Source organism: Neodiprion lecontei, chromosome 5 (genome assembly GCF_021901455.1).
Source record: "Neodiprion lecontei isolate iyNeoLeco1 chromosome 5, iyNeoLeco1.1, whole genome shotgun sequence".
NCBI lineage: Eukaryota > Metazoa > Arthropoda > Insecta > Hymenoptera > Diprionidae > Neodiprion > Neodiprion lecontei.
This window is the reverse complement of record NC_060264.1, coordinates 24696274-24717154: the sequence shown is the minus strand read 5'-3', so window position 1 is coordinate 24717154 and position 20881 is coordinate 24696274. Positions and strand designations below refer to the sequence as shown.

The window sequence follows — 20881 nt, the reverse complement described above, 5'->3', positions numbered from 1 at the left end:
TCTACACCTACGCAAACTTACCTGCTACGTACCTCCGGCCACCCGTAGCAACTGCTAATCCGTACCAGAAACTACCTACCCTCCGCTATTCTCTACGGCTAACGAGCCTCGCCTGACGTCATTTCCGATCGCCTGACCATCGCCTGATCCCTCAGACCTGTAGGGGTTGCTCCGATTCATTCGTCGATCGTAAACTGATCGGAAAACGACGTGTCGACATCTTTTAGGCACCTCGGACTTGGGCACCCTAGGTAACGTTTTTTAAAACTCAAAATCATTTACCCGATTAACAGTGCACTGATACCCGATAAACGATCACGAAAAGATTTGTTTTTTTTTCGTTGGTAAAAGAATGTTTGAATCATTGAATAACGTTCTTTGTTTTTTTTTTTTTTTTTTTTTGCACGGTGGTCAAGGTGTCCACACTGCAAATTTAATCACGCTTTTTCTCAACTGTGCCGAAAGAATTGAACGTTTTTTTTTTGTCTTATGCAATATTGATTGATTAGATACAAAAAAATTTATTCGTACGATGTTGCGATAGGTAAATTGAAAAGTTGTTAACTCGCAGTTGGAAAAAATGGAGAAATACCTTAACTCAAACCTTATGTTATAAATCGAATGAAACGTTGTCACTGATGATTAGACTGAAAAAAATTTCCGACGTTTCGGTAATAAATTTTCCGACTCGTCCTGGAATTTTGACGTTTCAATCATTTTGACAATCATTGAAAAATTAAGAAAGTAGTGATTTTTTTTCCCCGTAATGTTTCGTTACGATAACGTAACTATGTTTAACCTCTTAAAATAGTTTCTCCAATTAAATTGTTTTAAATCTTTTAACCATCGCTAAATTGAACTTGAATTTCCTCCGGCACTTCATTTTTCTACGCAATACAGAGTCGGCGGTATGAAACAATAGTCTTTCCTTCTCTCTCCCAGTTTCTCGCACAAATTTCTTCCTAGCTTCGCTCCCCCTTTATCTCAAGTTTTTCTTCTTTCATCCTCGGAGCCTTCCGGAATAATATTATAATTACTCGCCGTTTGCGGTGTACAATATAAGTAAACGTATATAATACAGCGCCTTTTGTTTCGCTGGCAAAAGCGCGAGACGCGCTGCATCATCAAACTCTTCTCCTCTTTTCCGGTCCGCGTCTCGCCTGCTGCTCGCTCGAGCGAATCGCGAATTCGCTTGCGTCGGCGCTGAGCGTGGACAGCCTACGTGAAACAATGTTACGCTAATCAGGAAAGATAAATTCGCGTGGTAAGGTATACCAGGCTCTCTCTCTCTCTCTCTCTCTCTCTCTCTCTCTCTCTCTCTCTCTCTCTCTCTCTCTCTCTCTCTCTCTCTTCCCCCCTCTCTCTTTTCACCGCTCTAATGTATTTATCGCATCGCACTGTAACGCTCAAGAGCCTATCAAAATGCTCGGAATTATTGCGCTCTGGGCCCGTGAATGAATTAGCTGCGCATCGGACGCCATGTTTAGTGAATCACTGCAGTCTATACCTAACCGAGGAACAATGCTGGTCGTTATCGCTAATTTGCTACAAAGATAATCCTCGTTTTCTCCTTTGCGCCAATTAATTTCCAGGCTCACTTTGAACTTTAACGTTTTTCTTCGACGTTGACTTTTTCACGTTTTACTTTTTCCTCTTTTATTTTTCCTTCACGTTGCGCGGTGTAACTATTTACTCGTGATATTTTGCAACTACACTAGCTCAATTACCAAAAGATGTTTTGTTTTTTTTTTTCTATTTTCTGATACCTATGTTGATTTTCTTTTTCATGTTTCAATCAGATTTAACCTGATAATGAATAAGCCGAAGGAGGGGATTATCTCGGTCTGATTTACTGATTTTCGAATATTTTGTAACAAACGGAACGAATTCAACAGTGAATTTGGGCGGTGAATTACATCGAAGATATGGTTTTAAGCTTTTATTGGTTGTTTATTTTTATGAGTTCTTCAGAATTTGAATGAGTCTTTTCAGAGAATGATTTGTATGTTTTCTTGGTTCGTACATTAGTCCATATTGTCAATGTACAAATAGTCCACAAGTCCATTTCGTGGAATTAATTCAACAAGTATTTTCCGAATCTCAGTTTAGCGGGAAATAAGTTTTTACTAACTATATCATCAACTCCATTTTCAGAACAATACAGCTGAAAATTTAGCACCAAAAAACTTTGTTTCTAGTGTTTTTTTTTTGTTTTTCTAGACTTTGAAAGACGGTCCACTTCAAGAATATACTTATTTCTAAGAATTGCAACACCTTTTTGGTGTAAAATCTACAGCAATTGCGGCAAGATTACAAATCCGGTAATAAGAGTTACAATATGCTTAGATAGATCTATCACAATATTGATGTAGATTTGGCACGAAAAAAGTGCTGGCCACACGTTAAACACAACAGAAGTAAAATCTACATTACATTTTCTTTCGTGAAATTTTATGACGACATTTCTTATATTATTCGTTTTTTTACTCTTCTGAAATGAACAAAACGACAAATAATTTGTCAACACTTGGTTAAGCGTTACCTTTTGCGGCTACGTGAAACTACAAGACAAATAGAGAGAGATTGTTGAATCTTTGTCGAACGAAGAACCTCCCTCCCTCCCTCTCTCTCTCTCTCTCTCTCTCTCTCTCTATTTCTCTCTTGAGGCAATTACCATTCACAGCAGGAAAGAGGACCGCGGCCTGTTGAAGTAGCAATCCATTACTATTACGTAAAGGTACCCGTATCAAAGGAGGGAAATTCACGGCACGCGCCTCTGTCCGTTCTCTCTTACCGTGTAGTCGAACCATAATTTTCACGCCCTCGGGTAAACGAAAAATTTTCACCGTTATGTGCCTGAAAAAATATCTTATCGTCCGATATGCTTTTCGTATTTTCAATATCTCATTAACAGCGTGATTATACCGAGCATATTATACGGGTTCTAAAATTATTGATACGTCTGTTCTGAGTGTAAGATTCAAGTTGCGATTAAGTTTGTTTTTAATTTTTATGAATATTTTTCCTATATTTAAAACTGCGTTGTATCGAAAGAATTATGGTTTTAATAATTTTAATTTATTTTACCACTTAAATATGTTGTTCGACTTGTTTTCACGGTTGTTCGGTGACTTCTGATGTGTTTGCAAACACCTTTGAGTTCGGGATATTTTACTTTATACACATATTTACGAATAATAATAAAAGGAACGCACGTGCGTCTTTCCATTCGAATCGTTTAATTTCCAATTAAGCTAACGGTTATTTTCGTTCTCATTTAAACACGTGATTGTACCCCGGTTAACAGAATTCAAAAATGTTTTTCCAATATTTTTCTTTAAAATTGAATTTTAACGATTTTCTTGCGACTGATTATAATACGTTTAGTGTTAAAAGTATTCCGAATTCTTGGCATTCGTTCGAATCCAACGGTGAAACGGATGATACATTATACGGTATAATTAAATTTTTTTTGTGATTCAAGAACACAGATCTTATCATTCATAAATTCAATCAACCGTACAGTTGAATGATATAATGATTTGAATAAATTATTTCTCTTCAAGCGAATTACTGATCGTTTCAGTCGGAGCGAAGGAAAATTTTCACCCAAGTAGTTCAGGTTTAATCGAAAGTCAAATTTCTACAAAGTAAAAAATGTAATAAAGTGTGATAATCGGCAGAATATTTGCCATGAATTCGAACGTACAATGCACTTGTATACCCTGCAGGAACCTGCATGAAGGGCGGGGTTCAAAATTTCGAATTTGAAAAGTTCGGAAAGCGCCTAACTCCGAATCATTCGATGGGGAAACTTGAAGTGAAAAATCCGACGGCTCAAACTTCCGAAATACCAGATTCCAAAAATTCTAGTGCCGATAGAGCAAATTTCCGAAGAATAAAATTTCGATACAGTAATACTCCGAAAGTTAAAATATACTCGCACAGCGTCGTTTTTCGAACGACTGGGTGTAAAAAATCAGAATGACCAGGAATGCAAACATAAAAATGTCGAAAATCCAAAACGAATAAAGATTAAGTGGTGAAATTTCACCAACCCAAAAATTCACAGAACCGAAAAGCTTTGATCGTTCGGATTTTCGATGTTTCAGTTTTTTAAATATTCTCATCTACGGACTCTCGGAACTTTCGTCTTTTCAATATTCGGCGCTTTCGGAACTTTTCAAATTCGGAATTTCCACCCAACCACGGAAAGCTTGGAAGCAGCGATCCCGTGAACCCGAGCAGCTATCTGGTTGACAAATAATTGCATCGATAGCTTACGAAACTTTTTTATACCCTCTCACTCGGCTGGCCTAGCAGCTTCCACTCGCAATCAGCGAGGCGTAGCCAAGCTCACTGCCTGCGTATACATATAAGCGGGCGGCTCGACACGGGCCGTCATCATCGATTAGCGATTAGAACTGTTAGCACGAGGCTGCGAGGCGACTACAAACAAAGGGGGTTTGCGCCCCACTCCGCTCCGCTTCGACGCAACGCGACTCGACTCAACGCGACGCGCGAGCGAGCGAAGCGAGGCGAGGCGAGGCGAACGCGACGCGAGCGAGCGAGCGAGCGAAAACCGATCATGTTGGCTCTCCGCCCTTCGCCGATGACCCAGGCCTTTGTGCGCAAGCGGCCACGTCGTTACACGGCTTACCTGCCTGCCCCCCCATTCTCATCCTCCTCCTCCTCCTCCTCCTCCCACGTCTCGCTCTGGTGTGTGTCTGTCTATACGCGCCGTCGGATACTCGCCAACTTGATCCTATTAATGCAAGCTTCGCGCTAATTAGGGTGAATTGCCGGACGGCGATATACCTGCCGATCGATAGGTTTTACCCTCGAAACGGTTACAGGGTGGGAGAATGCTTACTTATACGGCCCTCGGTATTGCCGGAAAAAGATCTACGGAAATATATATGTAGTTTATAGGAATTTATCGGCCCGACCGGTTTCACTTGGGTTTGACAAATTGGGGGCAAACCGGGCTTTTCAGACTCAACTTGGCGACTCGTACACGCTGTGGGGAACATGAGTTGGGTTGGCTTTTCACGGTTGCATCACGGAGGGAAAGTTGCTGGTCAATATCACTGTATATGCAGTTTTTTTTTTTTTTCTTAAATATTTTTATTTTTTATCGTAATCGAAAAATATGTTACAGTGTTTTGAGTACTCTTACGACGGGTTCGCAATGCAAGTGTTGTAAGTCAACATTTTGCTGATGTGGACTTGTTGGCCACATAAAGTAACCAAGATCGTACCGCCTATTTGGTAATATTTTAGAAACAATGATTTTGAACTATTTTTAAGAAATAGAATGTAGCAAAATAAAATCATTTACCGGACCAAAGGTTTCAATTCGTTGGTAAGATTGATCGTGAGAGCTATACTTTTGCTTCACGTTCTTTGGTATAATTCTTGTTCTAAGAATCACGTTTACACTGACTGATCGTATAATCCTGATGAATTTTATTCAAGTGAATTTAATTAAACTTGATCTCATCCTTTTACCTGCGCATATTTTGCAATCATTTTTCAACGTAACTATAAGGCTATAAAGATAATTGATGTCTGAGTTTTTGAAGTTCCGAATTGTAAAAGTTACGATAGAGCGAATTTCCGAAAATTAAAATATACTCACGGGGCGCAGTTTACTCAACGAGTGGGTTTAAAAAATGTGAAAATCTGTAAATCAGAATGACCAGGATTACGAACGTCCAAAACAAATAAAGGTCAAAGTGATGAAATTTCACCAAGCCAGAAAATCGCATAACTGAAAATCTTCGATCATTCGGAATTTCGATGTCTCGGATTTTTAAATCTTCACATTTTCGCACTTTCCGAACTTTGACTCGTCGAAGTGACGCCCTTTCAGAACTTTATACTTTCGGCACTTTGAGCGTCAGGTTTCGGATCATTCGAAACTTTGTTGTTGCGTCAGAGTTTGATTTTTTATTTTACTTTAAATCTCGCCACCAAAAAATTGGGATTTTCAACCCCGCTCCCAAAAGCGTCAATTTCACGAAACGAATCGGCGTTAAATCATGCGATAAAGTGAAAACCGTGTTTCAACCAACAACAACGATAACAACGAGTTATAATCTGTACGATTTTCGTATTTGTTTACAGACGGTGGTGTTCAGATAGCCAAGACGCCGCCTGCAAAGCGGAAGAAACTCGATACCGGAGTGAAGGAGGTACTTCCGGTTGTTAAGGGCGGGGGTGCGGGAGACGTGCGGGTGACCAGTGAAGCTGAGGATGCCAGCGAGGCCGAGAGGAAGAAGAAAAAAGCGAGGACGACGTTCACTGGGAGGCAGATATTCGAGCTTGAAAAGCAGTTCGAGATAAAAAAATATCTTAGCTCATCGGAGAGGGCAGAGATGGCGAAACTACTCAACGTAACGGAGACACAGGTTAGGCCAACGATCATTACCGTTATTATTAACATGCTCATTTTTACCATCATCGTCACTGTTCACGAGATCTGGGAGAAAGGTTTCGTTGAATCGTCGAAAACTATTTTTGCGATGTCAATACGTTGTGAGAAGAAACAATTTTTCCGAATTGCAACAGATTTTGAACTGTTATGCGGAAATTTCAAACACTACGTTTTTGATCGAAAAAAATTCAATTATTAGCGAAAACATTTCAGCTAGAACTGTGAAATGTATTATTTAGTAGAGTAAATGTGACGACAAAATTTTCACCGCTAGGCTGGAGAAGATTTTTTTTACATGCAACTATTTTGCTGTTGAATATATTGCGTAACTGATTTTGAGCTTCGAAATTTGAAATATGGTCGATATTTGTTTAAACAATAAGCTGAAACTGAGTCTTTTGGCAGATAACACGAATCTTTGCTTTTCGCGTTATTATGACGTTCTTCGTTACGCGATATCAAAAATCCAGACATTTTTTAAATCAACGTACCTACTCGTAGTTACTGTCGAATCTAAAAAACTTTACTCAATTATAGGGAGGTCCATAAAAATAAAATAAAAATTTGCCGGTTATGTCATCGAAATTAATGGGCAATGTATCATTTTCACTGCAAATTTCTTCATTTTTTCACCAAACACTCACACATACTATTCGCACTATTCGGCATTGCCACGTCATGGTTCTGTATAGTCTGAAGCTGAGAATAAATCGCGCGGTTTCTAAAATTGACAAAATTTTGCAAAAAAATGATGCAATTAAAAAAAAAAAAAAAACTTGTACCGATCGTTGTTCGGAGTTTTCTTGTTAAACAAACGGTTTAATATGCGTCCTACACGCAAGACACAAAACAAAGTTCGCAAGTGATAATTGGCCATTCTCCGACATATATGTTCTGTAAATCATTGCACGGTGGAGTACCGAGAAGCGTATGAAAGCGTCGATTAAATAAACTGGTTTTCGAGGAGAGTTCAGGCGCCCATGATGCATTATGGCCGTGGGGGCCTCGATCAGGTGAAAAATACCTACAGATTCCGTCGACGTTGCAGCCAAAGGTTTAATTAACGTAGATTAAATGGATCCGGGCGTCGAAATTCGTTCGCGCTGCAGGTATCGAAAATTAAAAATCGAGCAAACAGTGAACGCCGTTTCTTCGCCATAGGGACGGGACTTTTATTTCTTTATACCCTTCTTATTTTCTTTATACCCTCCTCTCTCTATCTCTCTCTCTCTCTTTCTTTCTTCCTTTCCCCCGGATTCTTCAACCGGACACAAAAGTCCCGTCCGCGCGATTTGTCTCGCCTCTTGGAACACCTCTCGCGTTCCTCTCCTCGCCAGCATCCGAAGCAGCAGCAGCAGCAACAGCAGCTATCTTATTATTAAAGGACGAGGAAAAAAGTACGAAAAAACGAACCAACGCACGGACGGGAAAAAGAAAGATAACGAAAGTATGGCTGAAACTCAGCCGGCGGAGAGAAGGAGAGCCAACACTAGAGGATGAGGGGAGGAATCGGGAATCGGGAAGAGGGAAGACCCAGTTAGTCGTCGACTACCTGTTCCCTGTCTTGTTATACCTGGAGGCGTGTTACGCGCGTGCAGCAGGATAAATCTAAAAACCTGCACCACCCGGCTCACTTACACGTTCGACAATGTATGTAACCTGTCACCCGTTTGATCCTTTTGATCCTCTAGATCCTCGGACGATCGAATTTGCTATTCCGTCGGCGTTGTCTCCCCCTCCTCCTCCTCCCCCCCCCCCCCCCCCCCCCCCCCCCCCCGTTGGTATATTATGATCGTTTCTTGTCCGTGAAACACGTCGCGTTGGTGCTTCGAAATGTCGACGAAATTACTCCTCGATGCAGTATAACATCTTTCCTTTATTTTCTCGAAAAGGAAAGAAGAAGAAAAAGAAAAAAAAAAAAAAAAAATTGAGACAGACACTTCGTCTCAACGGAGAACTAATCAGTTTTCGCGAGGTCGCCTCGTTAAATGTTGATTAATCATCGCGAGATTGAATGACGCGTCGGTAACGTTAACGTGACGATACGCGAATAAATTTTCACAGCCGCTAGGAAAGCTTTGAAATTATTGTGACCGCAAAGAGCTCTTTGACGAACACCAATATTTGACGAGATTTGAATCAATAACTTTGAAAACTTTATAAATACTATATCAATATAAACAGGCACGAAACTTATTGACAGTTGAAATTTTATTCCCGTGAAAAAAGAAATTGGAGTTTCGTGGCCTGTTTTCTTGAACAAAAATTACTATATGTATAGCAAAATTGTGAGTTGAAGATAGTCTCATTTGCTAAAATCAGTTTCTCAATCCTGTACGATGGTTTACTGAATATTAGATAATCTCAATGTTGCGATGTATCGAGTTTCCTAAAAATTCATCGTTATGTTAATTTTACAAACTTCAACCTGTAGATAAATTCTTATTCGAACAAATGCATGATTCGCCCATTGCGCTGATCTTAAATCATTTTTTGTACAGTCAGAGAAAACTTTTTGATTTTGTAAAAAAATCAATTTCTAGACACATCTTGTAGTAAATTTTCTCTTGGGAACGCGATATTTTCTTGTGAATATAAAAATTACCGCAATGATTTTTTCAAGATCGCTAAAATATTTGATTGTAGAAAATATACTTATAAATACAAAATCTCGATATTAATTCAATCAATTTAACCAAGTCGCTTCATAGAGTTCACTAAATCTATTTGGTGGATAAAGATTAGTCAAATTTACGAAATCATGAGAGCTACTAATTGATTACCGCTATAAAATACAATGTTACATCGTAAATCATTGAGAAAAAATTTTAAAGTGGCAAAATATTCGGTGACGAATGAAAAATCCTTTCTCGCGAGAGAAGTAAGACGAGCAGTTATTAGGAGGAGCTCCAGGCATCTGTCTAGTACAATCAGCAGAACTAAATCATCGAATCAGCCTCTCAATTCACAATGGCATATTTCTTTGTCACTGTATGATGTGGCACATAATTTATTATGCGGCATAAATTATAATCAAACGATAATTTTTTCAGCTACAACAATTGAACAATCATTTTTCAATCTGTACAAAACGATTTCGCTGTGTAAATCTGGTTTCGCAATCGCAACAGAATCTACGGGATTGTGATGTGAAACCTTTTCTTAGACATTGCTGAAACGTTTTGTTTTCTGCGTACTATATGATCAGCCAAACTTTTTGGTTGTGCGAAAATAATGTTTGTTCGGATGCACGTAACCCTAAAACTTTGTTTACGACCAAATTGTTTTCCGAGTGTATGTGGTGCGATGTGAGCTCACGTGTTAGTGTGAAAATTACAAGTTCCAAAATCGTATGAATTGGCGTGTTTTCCTCTATGCTAGACTAAAATATCACCTTCTCAAAACAATTATGATATAATATTGTGACGGTTGCATCTGTTCCGCCAATTTTTTGAAAATTGTTATTATACAATTACGAAACACGACGCGATGTACCGAAAATTGCACAACTCCATACGTATCCGCGTAACCGTATCTTTGAGACGAATCTAATCGCGGATCTGGAAGCGAATAATTGACGAGCATGAAAAGGATTTCTGCCTCTGACAATCAGTCGTCTGTCGTTGACGCGCATCTTCTTCATCCCTGCTATTTGCAGAAAGGAGGGAGTGGATGAGAAAGTGGACGAATGATGATGACGATGGTGACGAGGAGGAAAAGGAGGAAAAGGTCGCAGGCGAAGACGTAACGTTGAGCTGAGCTGCGAAGGTAGATCGTATTTGACTGTACTTACGTACACGGATGAACAGTATTCTATCTTTCATACAGGCTGCGGTCTAGTAATCGTCGCAATCTTATCATCATTTCGTTCACTATTGTTTGGCAAAATTTACAACTTCAACAATTTTCGCGTCCCATTTTACCTTCTTGCTTCTCTGCGTTTGGAGAAAAAAGGAAATTACGTACTGTAATCACTGCGAATATGAAAAGTTGCGTTTTCACTAGACCTCCACGTTTTGAAGTTTAGAAAATCACCACTAATGATTGACAGATGTATGTACGTATGTCACAATGTGATCAATTTTTTTATCTGACGATATCTTGATCACGCGTTACCGGATTTCGATGATTTTTGCCTTAATCAACGCAGATTTTCCAAACTTAGAACTTGTTGAATTTTGGCTTTGATTCATTCGGTACTCTTTCACTTATGTAAAAAAAAGAAATTCTAAAAAATCAAGTAAAAATGATGACATCTTAAGAACGAATGAACGGATTCGAATGAAAATTGGTACCGTGAGGTTTTTTGGGTCGATAATCACGAATCTGGAGTCAGATTGCGAAATTTCAAACGGCGGTTCAATATGGTGGATTTTTTTTTTTTTTCTGAATACTCCGATTTTGGAGCCGTTGGTTTTCGGACGATTCGAATTTTTGTTGTTTCTTAAAATTTACCTCAAATTTCTCCACTAAATAATTCAGAATCATGCGTTTTCGAAACTTTAACTTCGTCCCTTTCTCGTCTATGATGAAAATTCACCAAATTCTCTTTTTTCCCATAAAAAAAAAAAAAAAAAAAAAACAAATCCCACTGTTTCGATGATAAAAATCCGAAATCATCGATAATTTCTGTCATTGAAATTGAGTGGCCGTGTCCTGGTTAACGAGGTCTTTACGAGCGGCGGAGTGTGTCATCTGTACTCTGGTCTGAAGGGTGTATACGCGTCGTGTGTAAATGTATGTATATAGTTTAATGCAACGTGGATATGATGTGTATTATGTTATACGGTATTTACACACGTATAACGCACCCACATGAAGGAGGCCACACACGCGAACGTGTGTATATGTTCAACTGAGGTTGTTAAGCACGAGCCTCGAACGAGCGGCTCCGCAATATTATTATCGGTGATATACGAGCCACGCCATTGCCATGTCGGGCAGCCTGCTAGTCGGCAGAGACTGCAGCGTGATAATAACTAATCGCTCGGTAATAACTGTACGTTGTAATTGTCCGAGTGTTGCCTGGCACAGACACGCGTCGCGATTCTTTCTCTTGTACTATTTTTATCCGGTGGAAACAAAAATTATCTATCAAAATTAACAGAACATCGAAGGAAGGTAACAAGAACGATTTTTTTTTTTTTTTTACTTGCAAATTGTCAAGAAGTTTGATTGCTGAATTTATTTTCTGTTATTCACGAGTAATTTTATACCGATTCAAAGAATTGTTGGTAAAATTTAACTGCGGTATAAAAGTTTGTTCAGATTTTTAACGATCGATTTCAGACCCGGTGACTTTTTTTTTTTTTTTCTTATTAACGCACAGAATTTTTTTGCTTTTTCTCATATATATGTAACGAACGGTTTAAAAATTGTTTTACTTAAAAGGTACATCTGTACTCGATTGAAACGTCGAATTTTTAGTGATTGGAAATTAACAGCTCCGAATACGTATATAATATTTAAATTGCCCGAATGAAAGTTGAATACCCAGATTGAATACATCGTGATATTTATTGAACTAACATTCAATCGGATAAATCGAATACATTGAAATTACGGGTCAGAATCCATTTATCAGTACCGTGTTTCGGTGCTGTTGTACGTAACGTTTTTGAAAAATACGGCTATTTTCCTGGGATAAATAATCTATTTCAATTGATGTATTATGAGATAATTTACTATAAATACTTTTACGCCGGACTAGAAAGTTTTGATCCATCTGTTTTCACTTGAATGTGAAACCCGAAACATAATTGATATAACGAATTAAAAATTTCACCAATGAAGAAAAATTCAATCGATTCAAAACTCATCAATTTTATTACAATTGTTTTCCGTTATTGAGAATAAATTTTCAACCGATAGATAAAACTTATTTGCCGTTAGAACATCTCAATTGCAGATTGAATTGTTGTACTTCGGAAACAATATTCGTAATTGAAATTTTAATCAGCGCGATGTAATTCTCGGTAAATTTCTAGTTATTCGGGTGTCCGTGCACGCGTATAAATCGGTACGCATTTTTTCGTCGACCGACACCTGAACTTGACTTTCTCGAACGGTGAATCGCGAATGCAGAATCCTCAGAATAGCAAAAAGTTAATTGCGCAGCGATGGTACCGAGTGAATAATCGAGGCACGTGTCACTGAGGCAGCAGCGTCCACAAATCCCGGCCTCTTGTTTCTCTGCTTTCCCAGTCTCTCTCACATCTTGCTGTTGGTTGTGCTTTTCGCGCCTCGACGAGCCGCGGTAAGCTGCAGGGCATAACTCGAGGTGATGGCGAATGTGCATCGGAGGTCAGGCCGAGAAGCTAGCGACGCGACGTGCCGACCGCGTGCCTGGAATGATGTTTCAAATGCCAGCCAACACTGCACCGGGCATCCTGCTGACTACCGCATCTCTGGACGGGACCGCGGATGGGTCACCCAGTATTCGAATGAGTTTGGTTATGGTTGCGGAATTGCATCGACCAGATATCGAGATACCTGATATACTTTCAATCGATAATGAAAATGGCGAACCGGATTGCAACTTGTCGTACATTCAAACATAGATCTAATTTTGAAAAAAGAAATTGTAGGAGATACAGTACAAATACAGTACAAATACAGTAGGAGAAAGTATTAAGAATTCTCAATCTTACAAGTGATCGTGTGATATTTTGAAAAATTGGTAGTCAAATCCAATATCTCGTTATCAAGATATTTGTTTATATTATTGATGTATAAGGCATGTAGTCATGTTTCGGTGTTATCTAGTTACACACAATACGTTCTTTGTATTTACTTATGATTTAGTATATTAGATTGAATTCAGCCCAACTGACAACGTTGTATTAGTATCAGTAATATTTTGAAGCAAAGAGAGAAACTTGAAAAAACAAATCAAAAACGATAATTTGAAGGTAATTTAGACAATTTTTGGCCAAATGTCTCAGCTTCCGATAAAGTTCCAAATTCATACTTCATTGGAGTTTCCTTTCTCATGTATATTACTTTTTTACAACTACCTAATGCTTTTCTATCTTATAATAAATTACGAAAATTGGAAATGATGCATTCTCTACATTTTTTTTAAAAGAGCAATTTGATTCAACATTTTGAATTCTTATCAGCAATTTTTGTCTACATGTGAAACATGTTTCTTTTCTCCTGTGAAAGAGCTTATAGATTAAAAGCCAATCAACGATCAGCCGGGAAGGTTGCAAAATCGTTTCGTTTTGCTAAAAGATGGTATTTTTTTAATAATCCAGTTTACCAATTCGTCGTAGTTTAATTTGGAAGTCTACTCTTCCGCGTTGCATGATAAAAGTTCATACAGCAAAGTTTACAGGATCTGGAAACTTTGATCCAATATTTTTTTTTTTTCCAACCTAACAAGAATTTTCGGGTGAAAAAAAAAATTGTCGAATTTCCATAAAATCTGGACAATACGTGTTCTACAGTTTTTATGAATATCAGAAAAGTGAATGAAAATAAAAGTGTTGAGTAAGGAGCAACAATTTCGCGGAGCTTTTTAAACCTTCGCGCAGCGGGGAAAAGTCACATAACCGCTCGTCACCATTCCGAACGAACATGTTTCCTCGACCGGCTCCATAATGCACGTGCAGACGTAATACACGTTGGCCAACAGCACAAGCCTCCAGGGCAGCTAATGAGACAGTGACTAAAAACCATTCCTCCCGGGCGTGGGTTATATCAGGAAACGGTGTCCCATACCCAGCCGGCGTATAATGGACACTCGATACGGCTGGTAGGAGCATGTCGTGTATGTACGTAGACACAGCCGTGTGTATCTGGATGAGCACCGAGCGCCGCACATGGTATCAAATAATGCGGAATAACATTGCGTTACGAGGGATAACTGACGCTCGGACCATTAATTCAATTACCAATGAATGATACCTACGTCCGGTAATAATAATTAGCCGATAATCACGTGACGTTGCGATACCAGGCGCAAGTCTCTCCTACCTACGCGTAACGCAAATACATAGATAATCGTATACAGATCCGCGAACACCGCGTCATCCGAGCACCGTGATGCAGAATCACGAAGAGGACGCGACTGCAGCTGGCCCCGACGTTATTAGCGTTATGACGTCATTATATCAGCCGTAGCAAATGGGCTTGTGTAGTTGGAGACGCCACCGGTCGGGGGCGCCGGTGTCGCTGTGAGAAACGGCCGCGAGAATCGGCCAAGGAGAGGCTCGACGTTGTGCGGACGGTGAATAGAGGCAGGTAGGTATTGCCGGGTCGCTGAATTATACCCTTAATCATGCGAGGCATTACGCTGCGCGGTTATGTAAATTGGTTTATGTGCACTCGGATATGCCGATGCCACCACCGTCACATACCTGCCTGCCTGCCTGCCTTCGCGACGTCGAGCTGCACTAGTAGGCTGAAGTCTGCCGGCCAATCAAAGCGCCGCCCCCGATGGGCGTCGGGACCTCCCGACCCCTCTTCGCCTATGCCGTGTTTTACGTCGGTCGGATTTACTGTTTGCTCCGTAGCAACGCCAATGCTGGAAATTAATGAGGAACGGTCAAATTCGATGGTATAATTAATCAGTGATTGGGCATCGATTTGTTGAGGCGTTTGCATTTCTATATGAATGGCACCGTCGTCCGATGTTCAGAATTACAAGGTTTTAGTCATGGTTTCTCATTTTTTATAGCTGAAGGTAAATTCTTGGGAATGCTTTGAGTCGCGTTAGATTATATTTCTCGGCTTGGAAACAAGTTTCCGGATTCTTTGAAAACCATTTTATTAAACGTAGGATCTTGTTCAAAGTAGAAATTAGTTTCGGGCTCAGCCCGCAGAATCTGAAATTAACAACGAACCGTTTCTGGCGCTCACTGTTGGCTTTAATTGGTTGTAAAGTCGCCGCATGCTTTTTGAAAGACATAATAACACCCGATGACGATGAGAATGAGAATTCATAGCAATTGTGGAGGTGTTCAGTTTAGAGCAAGTACCAATCGTACCTCAAACTTTTTGTTCTGTGACGAACTTTTGGTTTTTTAATAACTTGAAACATCCAATGAAAACTTTCATCCTGTGAATTGAAAATTTGTACTCGGGATTCGGTATGATGGAACGCGGTCTCTGTCCATAAATTAGGTTGCGGTGTACCTAGATTAATATACCGAAATGCTAACGATGTTTCCACTACAAATGTTTTGGTTATATGATCTCTTCGACAAGTTTTATAAACACGATAGAACATCGCTCAAATACACCTAATGCACGCAAGTTTTCGGTACACACAGACGTCATTAAAGCGTCAGTTGGGGACAACAGCTCGTTAGCTTTCGGCACGCGGTTAGAAAAATTTACGGTTCCCTGATTTGAAATGCTGCAGCACAGTTAGTGCAACACTCCTGAAACTTATGCTAGACTCTCAACGTCTGAAACCACGACGGGTCTAACAATGTGTTAATGAGCGTAGAAAAAGCGACGATTCAATCAAATTTGAGCTCGCTAATTTCGTGTTTACATTGTAGACAGTGGATTTGAACTTACTGCGCTGAGCAGGTTGCGTCTAGAATCTGAAATCTACAATCTGCGATTCTCATTCGTGTAGAACTTACGCAGTCCATATTGTTATGGTCAAAAGGGAGTTAGGTACTGCCAAATTTTATTCACTATGAAAATGAGTGTATCCTTTCAGAAGAAGTTGATGAAAAGGAAACCTCACGGTGTGACTATAAATCAGAGAGCCGAAAGTGTAAAAAATAAAAGGTAACCTGATCAAGTTTCAAAAAAGTTGTGTGTCATAATTTTCCGAGGCATTCCTCATTCGCCATGCAATTCTTACATTTCGTTAGATACCCGTAAAGGAAAATGCAATTCCGCTTTTTCGAATGTCAAATTTCATATTTTAGAGCCAACTTGATAAAGATATTTTTTAAGCTGATAATTTTGACACCAACAACACACTCCGAGGTGTCAAGTGCTAACGGCTCATAACCTTTGCCATGTGTGACAGGTGTTCATACTACCACGTTTTGAAAAATTTAACTCCATGGATTTCTTGGCTTTTGTATCTTATCCCGAAAAATCACTTGACAATTCAAGTAGAAGATAAAACAACACCATTACAGATATTATTTATACATCAATTCATCAGCTCTTCGTGTTATGCATGAAATTTTGATCACAATAAAGGTCATCAAATTGGTAAGTCCTGGAGGTGAAATCTAGTTTGAAGGTGAGCCCAAGAATATCTTGGAAATTCGGGTCGGAGGGATCGGGTATGCAGAGAGCAATAATTGAAATAAATGTAATTTGTAGTCAGTTCAGTCTCCGACCTAGTAGCCCCTGACCTCCCAAGCATTGACTACTCTGGCATTCTATCGATTTCCGATTAGTTGGCTGAATAGCTTGTTAGGATTTTACGGCGTGAGGGGACGTGGGGGAATCGCGGACGAGGTAAGCGATTTGACGCAGGCAACTCGCACACGTGAATGCATGAAAAACACTTGTGTACAACACTACCTCCACACAGCGTTACTAAAGTGAGAAAGCCGGACAGCTATAGCCTGAATCGAAGGAGAGGGAGAGACAGGGAAGACACTGTGAAGAGAGAAAGGGGAAATGGAACGAAGTTCGGGACCCAGTCAGCCATCCCTGGGCTACTGGAAATCTGTTTTTGCCCCTGGTACCCGTGGCTCTTTCGGTTCTTCGAGTCATTTCTTCGCCTCGTGGCTCATCGCGTTGCCTATTGTCCGGCCTGCAGGCAGGCTGGAGTTTCGATGAGCTTTTTGTCCGAGCAAGACACGCTCGGCGCTGTCATCTTCTCGGCTTCCGACCTCTTGCTCATCATTCCTGGACTGGGCCTAGTACCGAACCCGAACCGTTTAAACCCGAGCATCATCCTCGCAACCAATCATTTTCAAGCTTCATACGTTTAGGAGGCACATGTTCATCACGCACACTTCTTTTTCGACCCATGCGTAGGGAAGAATAAGGCAAGAATGGCTCTTTGAGCCAAGATTATTCCCACAACCTTAGGCTTAAAGGCTTCATGGTACTGAAAAGAGAAACTGTCCTACAACAGTTCGAGTGTATGGTATGTCTTGAGAGAATAAGATGTCATACTTTTGACGGAGTTTTGATACTAGCCGTATGTATCGCTGTTGCGTCAGTGCGACTTTTTTCGCGGACGCATGTTTGGCACACGCACATGATAGGAGAGAACAGCTATAGTATTTCATTTATGGAAATTTTATCAGTTTAAAAGTGAAGGATCGCCGTAGCACTTATTAGCAGTCCTTGTGAAACTGATGTGTTAATAGTTCATCCTTCAAAAAGTTGCCAAATAGTCGGGAAAATGTGATTTTTTTGAAACAAGGTGAACATCCGTGTGTCGTGGCATAAAAATAAACGTACCAGAACTTGTAAGTTATAGTATTCTGTGTGAAATAAGTTATTTCCAGAACTATTTGCAACGAATCTGCTTTCAATCGATATGTATTCACGCCAAACGTGAGTACGTGCATAGTGATCAATGCATTACCGAAACAGACGTGATCCTTATCTTGTTGAAGTACCGTGGATTCAGTTTCAATCGCAATTTCCACGAGGTAGTTTGATCAGAGTGAAGGTTTGCAGAGGTAAAGATCAATGGCCAGCGTTCTACGACGCTTGGGAATTATTAGGATAATGGGGATCTAAGACGCCTGAGTGAGTGAGTGAGTGAGTGAGTGAGTGAGTGAGTGAGTGAGTGAGTGAGTGAGTGAGTGAGTGAGTGAGTGAGTCAGTGAGTCAGTAAGTGAGTGGGCGACATTAGTGTTCCTCCGGGAGATACTCAAACGATTAGCGGTTCCAGCTTCCAGCCCTCAGCCTCCTCTTATTCTCGGCTCTTACACAACACACCGGCAGTCGATGGAAGATCCCGTCTCTCCACTCAGCTCACCGCATATAATCGATCCACTTGGGTAACAGGATTCAACCCGTTTCGTTTCTGCCCTCGCTTTAATCTCGGCATCCCCGATCCCCGCTCTCATCTCTATTGCCTCTCATTCTCGTCGGCCCGATTCCCCGCGCCCTACCTCTATTAATGGATATTACTGACGTCAGAGACTTGGCCCAAGGATCATCTCCAGCCTCCGTGACCTCGACAGTATTAAGCTGCAAAGTGGCGATGTAGTCTGGGTCGCGGATTATGGAGTTGCCGTCGTTTCACCTCCTGCGAACTCTCGGCCTCCTGCATCTGTGTCGACGTGTACAATCTACAGGGACGAGCAAACTTGAAAGCGTGTGCTTTTGCACACACAGCTGTTACCACCTCACTCAGGTTTTATGCGACCGTAAGGAGCTGACGATTAGGTCCGCAGACCTCGTCAGGACTTAACGATTCGTGGGCTGTTGAGTTATAACCGCAACCTGACGCTCAACCGGATACAGTATATTTACATAGCCGTGAAACTTGTCATTTCTTTACAATGCGGTTTGGCAAATCCTTTGGTAAAGCTATTGCAGAATCAATGTATGACAATGCAGATATCGCATTGCTTGGATGGTGTTTTTGACAATTGTGCAACGTTCACAGTTACTCTTCATTTGACCAGTTATATGTTGATACACTTCGAAATATCAGGAACTTCTTAGAATCAGTGATGAAAGTTTTATTCAAACAATTGTTAATTGCACTTTGGCTGTGAATAAACAAATTCTATCGGCACCTTGACACTTGTTAGTGAACTGCACTTGGAGTATGATGTCTTAAGGGGATATCGGTCTTCCATCAAGTACGCCGAATCGTATTTTCCAATTCTTTTTTTTCCTAAGCAATAAAATCTCTCAGTGTTTTGGGAAATGATTTAGTGCTTGCGATTTGACGAAGAAAAGTTCAGAAAATTGACGGAGACGTCGATAACTATTTGAAGCTAGTCTTAACTCGATTGGAATTGATGGTACGATACTGCAGCTATCAGCAAATCGGATATATTTGTACATTATCAGTTTTCATAATACGTCTTGCAGTTGATCCAAAAGTACGATCAGAAAAATCGAGAATTGTAAATCAAATACCATTTTTCTTACTTAACGGAGATACGACATCCCCTAATTTTCCCCGCTGTTTCGGTCGGTGATCTTCCAAGCAATATCCGATTTACCTTTGACACAGTATCGAGTATGATAAATTCAGGAATCGAGTAACAGGAGCACGCAGCGTGTCACTGATAATGATTAGGGACTAACGTCGCGGCTCTTGCTGTGATGATGAATCAGAAGTGACGGAAATTCCCCGACTAAGCGGTGCTAGTGTGGGTGCTGTGAAGCAGTCTGACAGTTAATTCACCTCGTCTAGTCGAACCCTAGTAGCGGCTCATTAAATCCAAAGCAACCGATCACCCTCAGTCGAGATTTTCCCAGCACTATAAAGTGTACGTTCAGAAGTTAGTATTTATGGTCTTCATCGTGATTTACAGTACCCTGACTTGCAGACTCTTACTAACACTACTATGCGTCGAAGACTTAATTTGGAAAAAGTATCATCATTTATGAACGCTAATGAGAATTTTTGTACTGTTTGACGGACTGCTTGCTTTGGAAGAGAAGTAGGTAACGTCTCAATTTGAAAAAGAACTTGGTATCAGTGTTCCGCAGTAAATCCTCGTTGAAATCGATTGGTAAAGTTTCACTCGTTTATATTTATGATTAAAAAGGACAGGCGTTTGGTACCAGCAACCAATTGGTGATGACCGTGCAGGGAATGTTTTGCGGACAATTTTTATCGATGATCGATTGAATCATAAGATGCGAAGAATCGTTTGGAGAAGGAACGATAGTAGCATTACACATACTCGACTAGGTGCCTTATGACGGATAGTTTCATCGTTATATGGCTTCACGGTAAGCCTATCTTCTTCTTACGTCCGAGCAATTACTCTCACCGACGTTATTATTAACGAGATTCTGATCACTGCCCGTGCTATTAGTATTTCATTTCGTATTCAATCACTCATGACGGTTAAGGCAGAGTTTATTGACTAGACATGTTTGGGCCTGATTTGTGGTTGAAAGATTCTAAGAAGAAGCCCGCGTTTTCTTTGAAGCGTTAGGTGAATGAAGAACGTTAAATTCTTACTCAACTGTACTGACTTTGTGTTTTATGTTCAACCAAAACCTTAACCATTATGGCTCAACAATTAATTGAAGTTGAAATTATCACACGATGGTGCAATAAAATGGAGAAAAATTAGTATCTGCAGAGAGCGAATGATGTCTCACAATTCGGAGAAAGTATTTTCATATTTTATAATTATTTTATTTCTGAACACATTGGATTCGCGCTAATCGACGTTATGCCGGATTCTGTGTAAAATGAGGAGACTTCTTGAATCATTAATCACTGAAATACTCGTATTTCAGTTTCGAAACGCGGCTGTCAAGTAGCGTCTACTCACATTAAAACGGTTGAATTCG

The 20881-nt window shown here is 40.2% G+C and overlaps 1 protein-coding gene across 1 annotated transcript in view; it reads left to right on the top strand.

Moving 5' to 3' along the window:
* The window catches only part of LOC107222945, a 214449-nt gene that overhangs the window by 38111 nt on the left and 155457 nt on the right, over window positions 1–20881 (top strand). The window contains exon 2 of the mRNA XM_046742024.1: window positions 6130–6413. Coding sequence (XP_046597980.1) covers window positions 6130–6413 — 284 coding nt within the window. The remainder of the gene's footprint in view (window positions 1–6129; window positions 6414–20881) is intronic.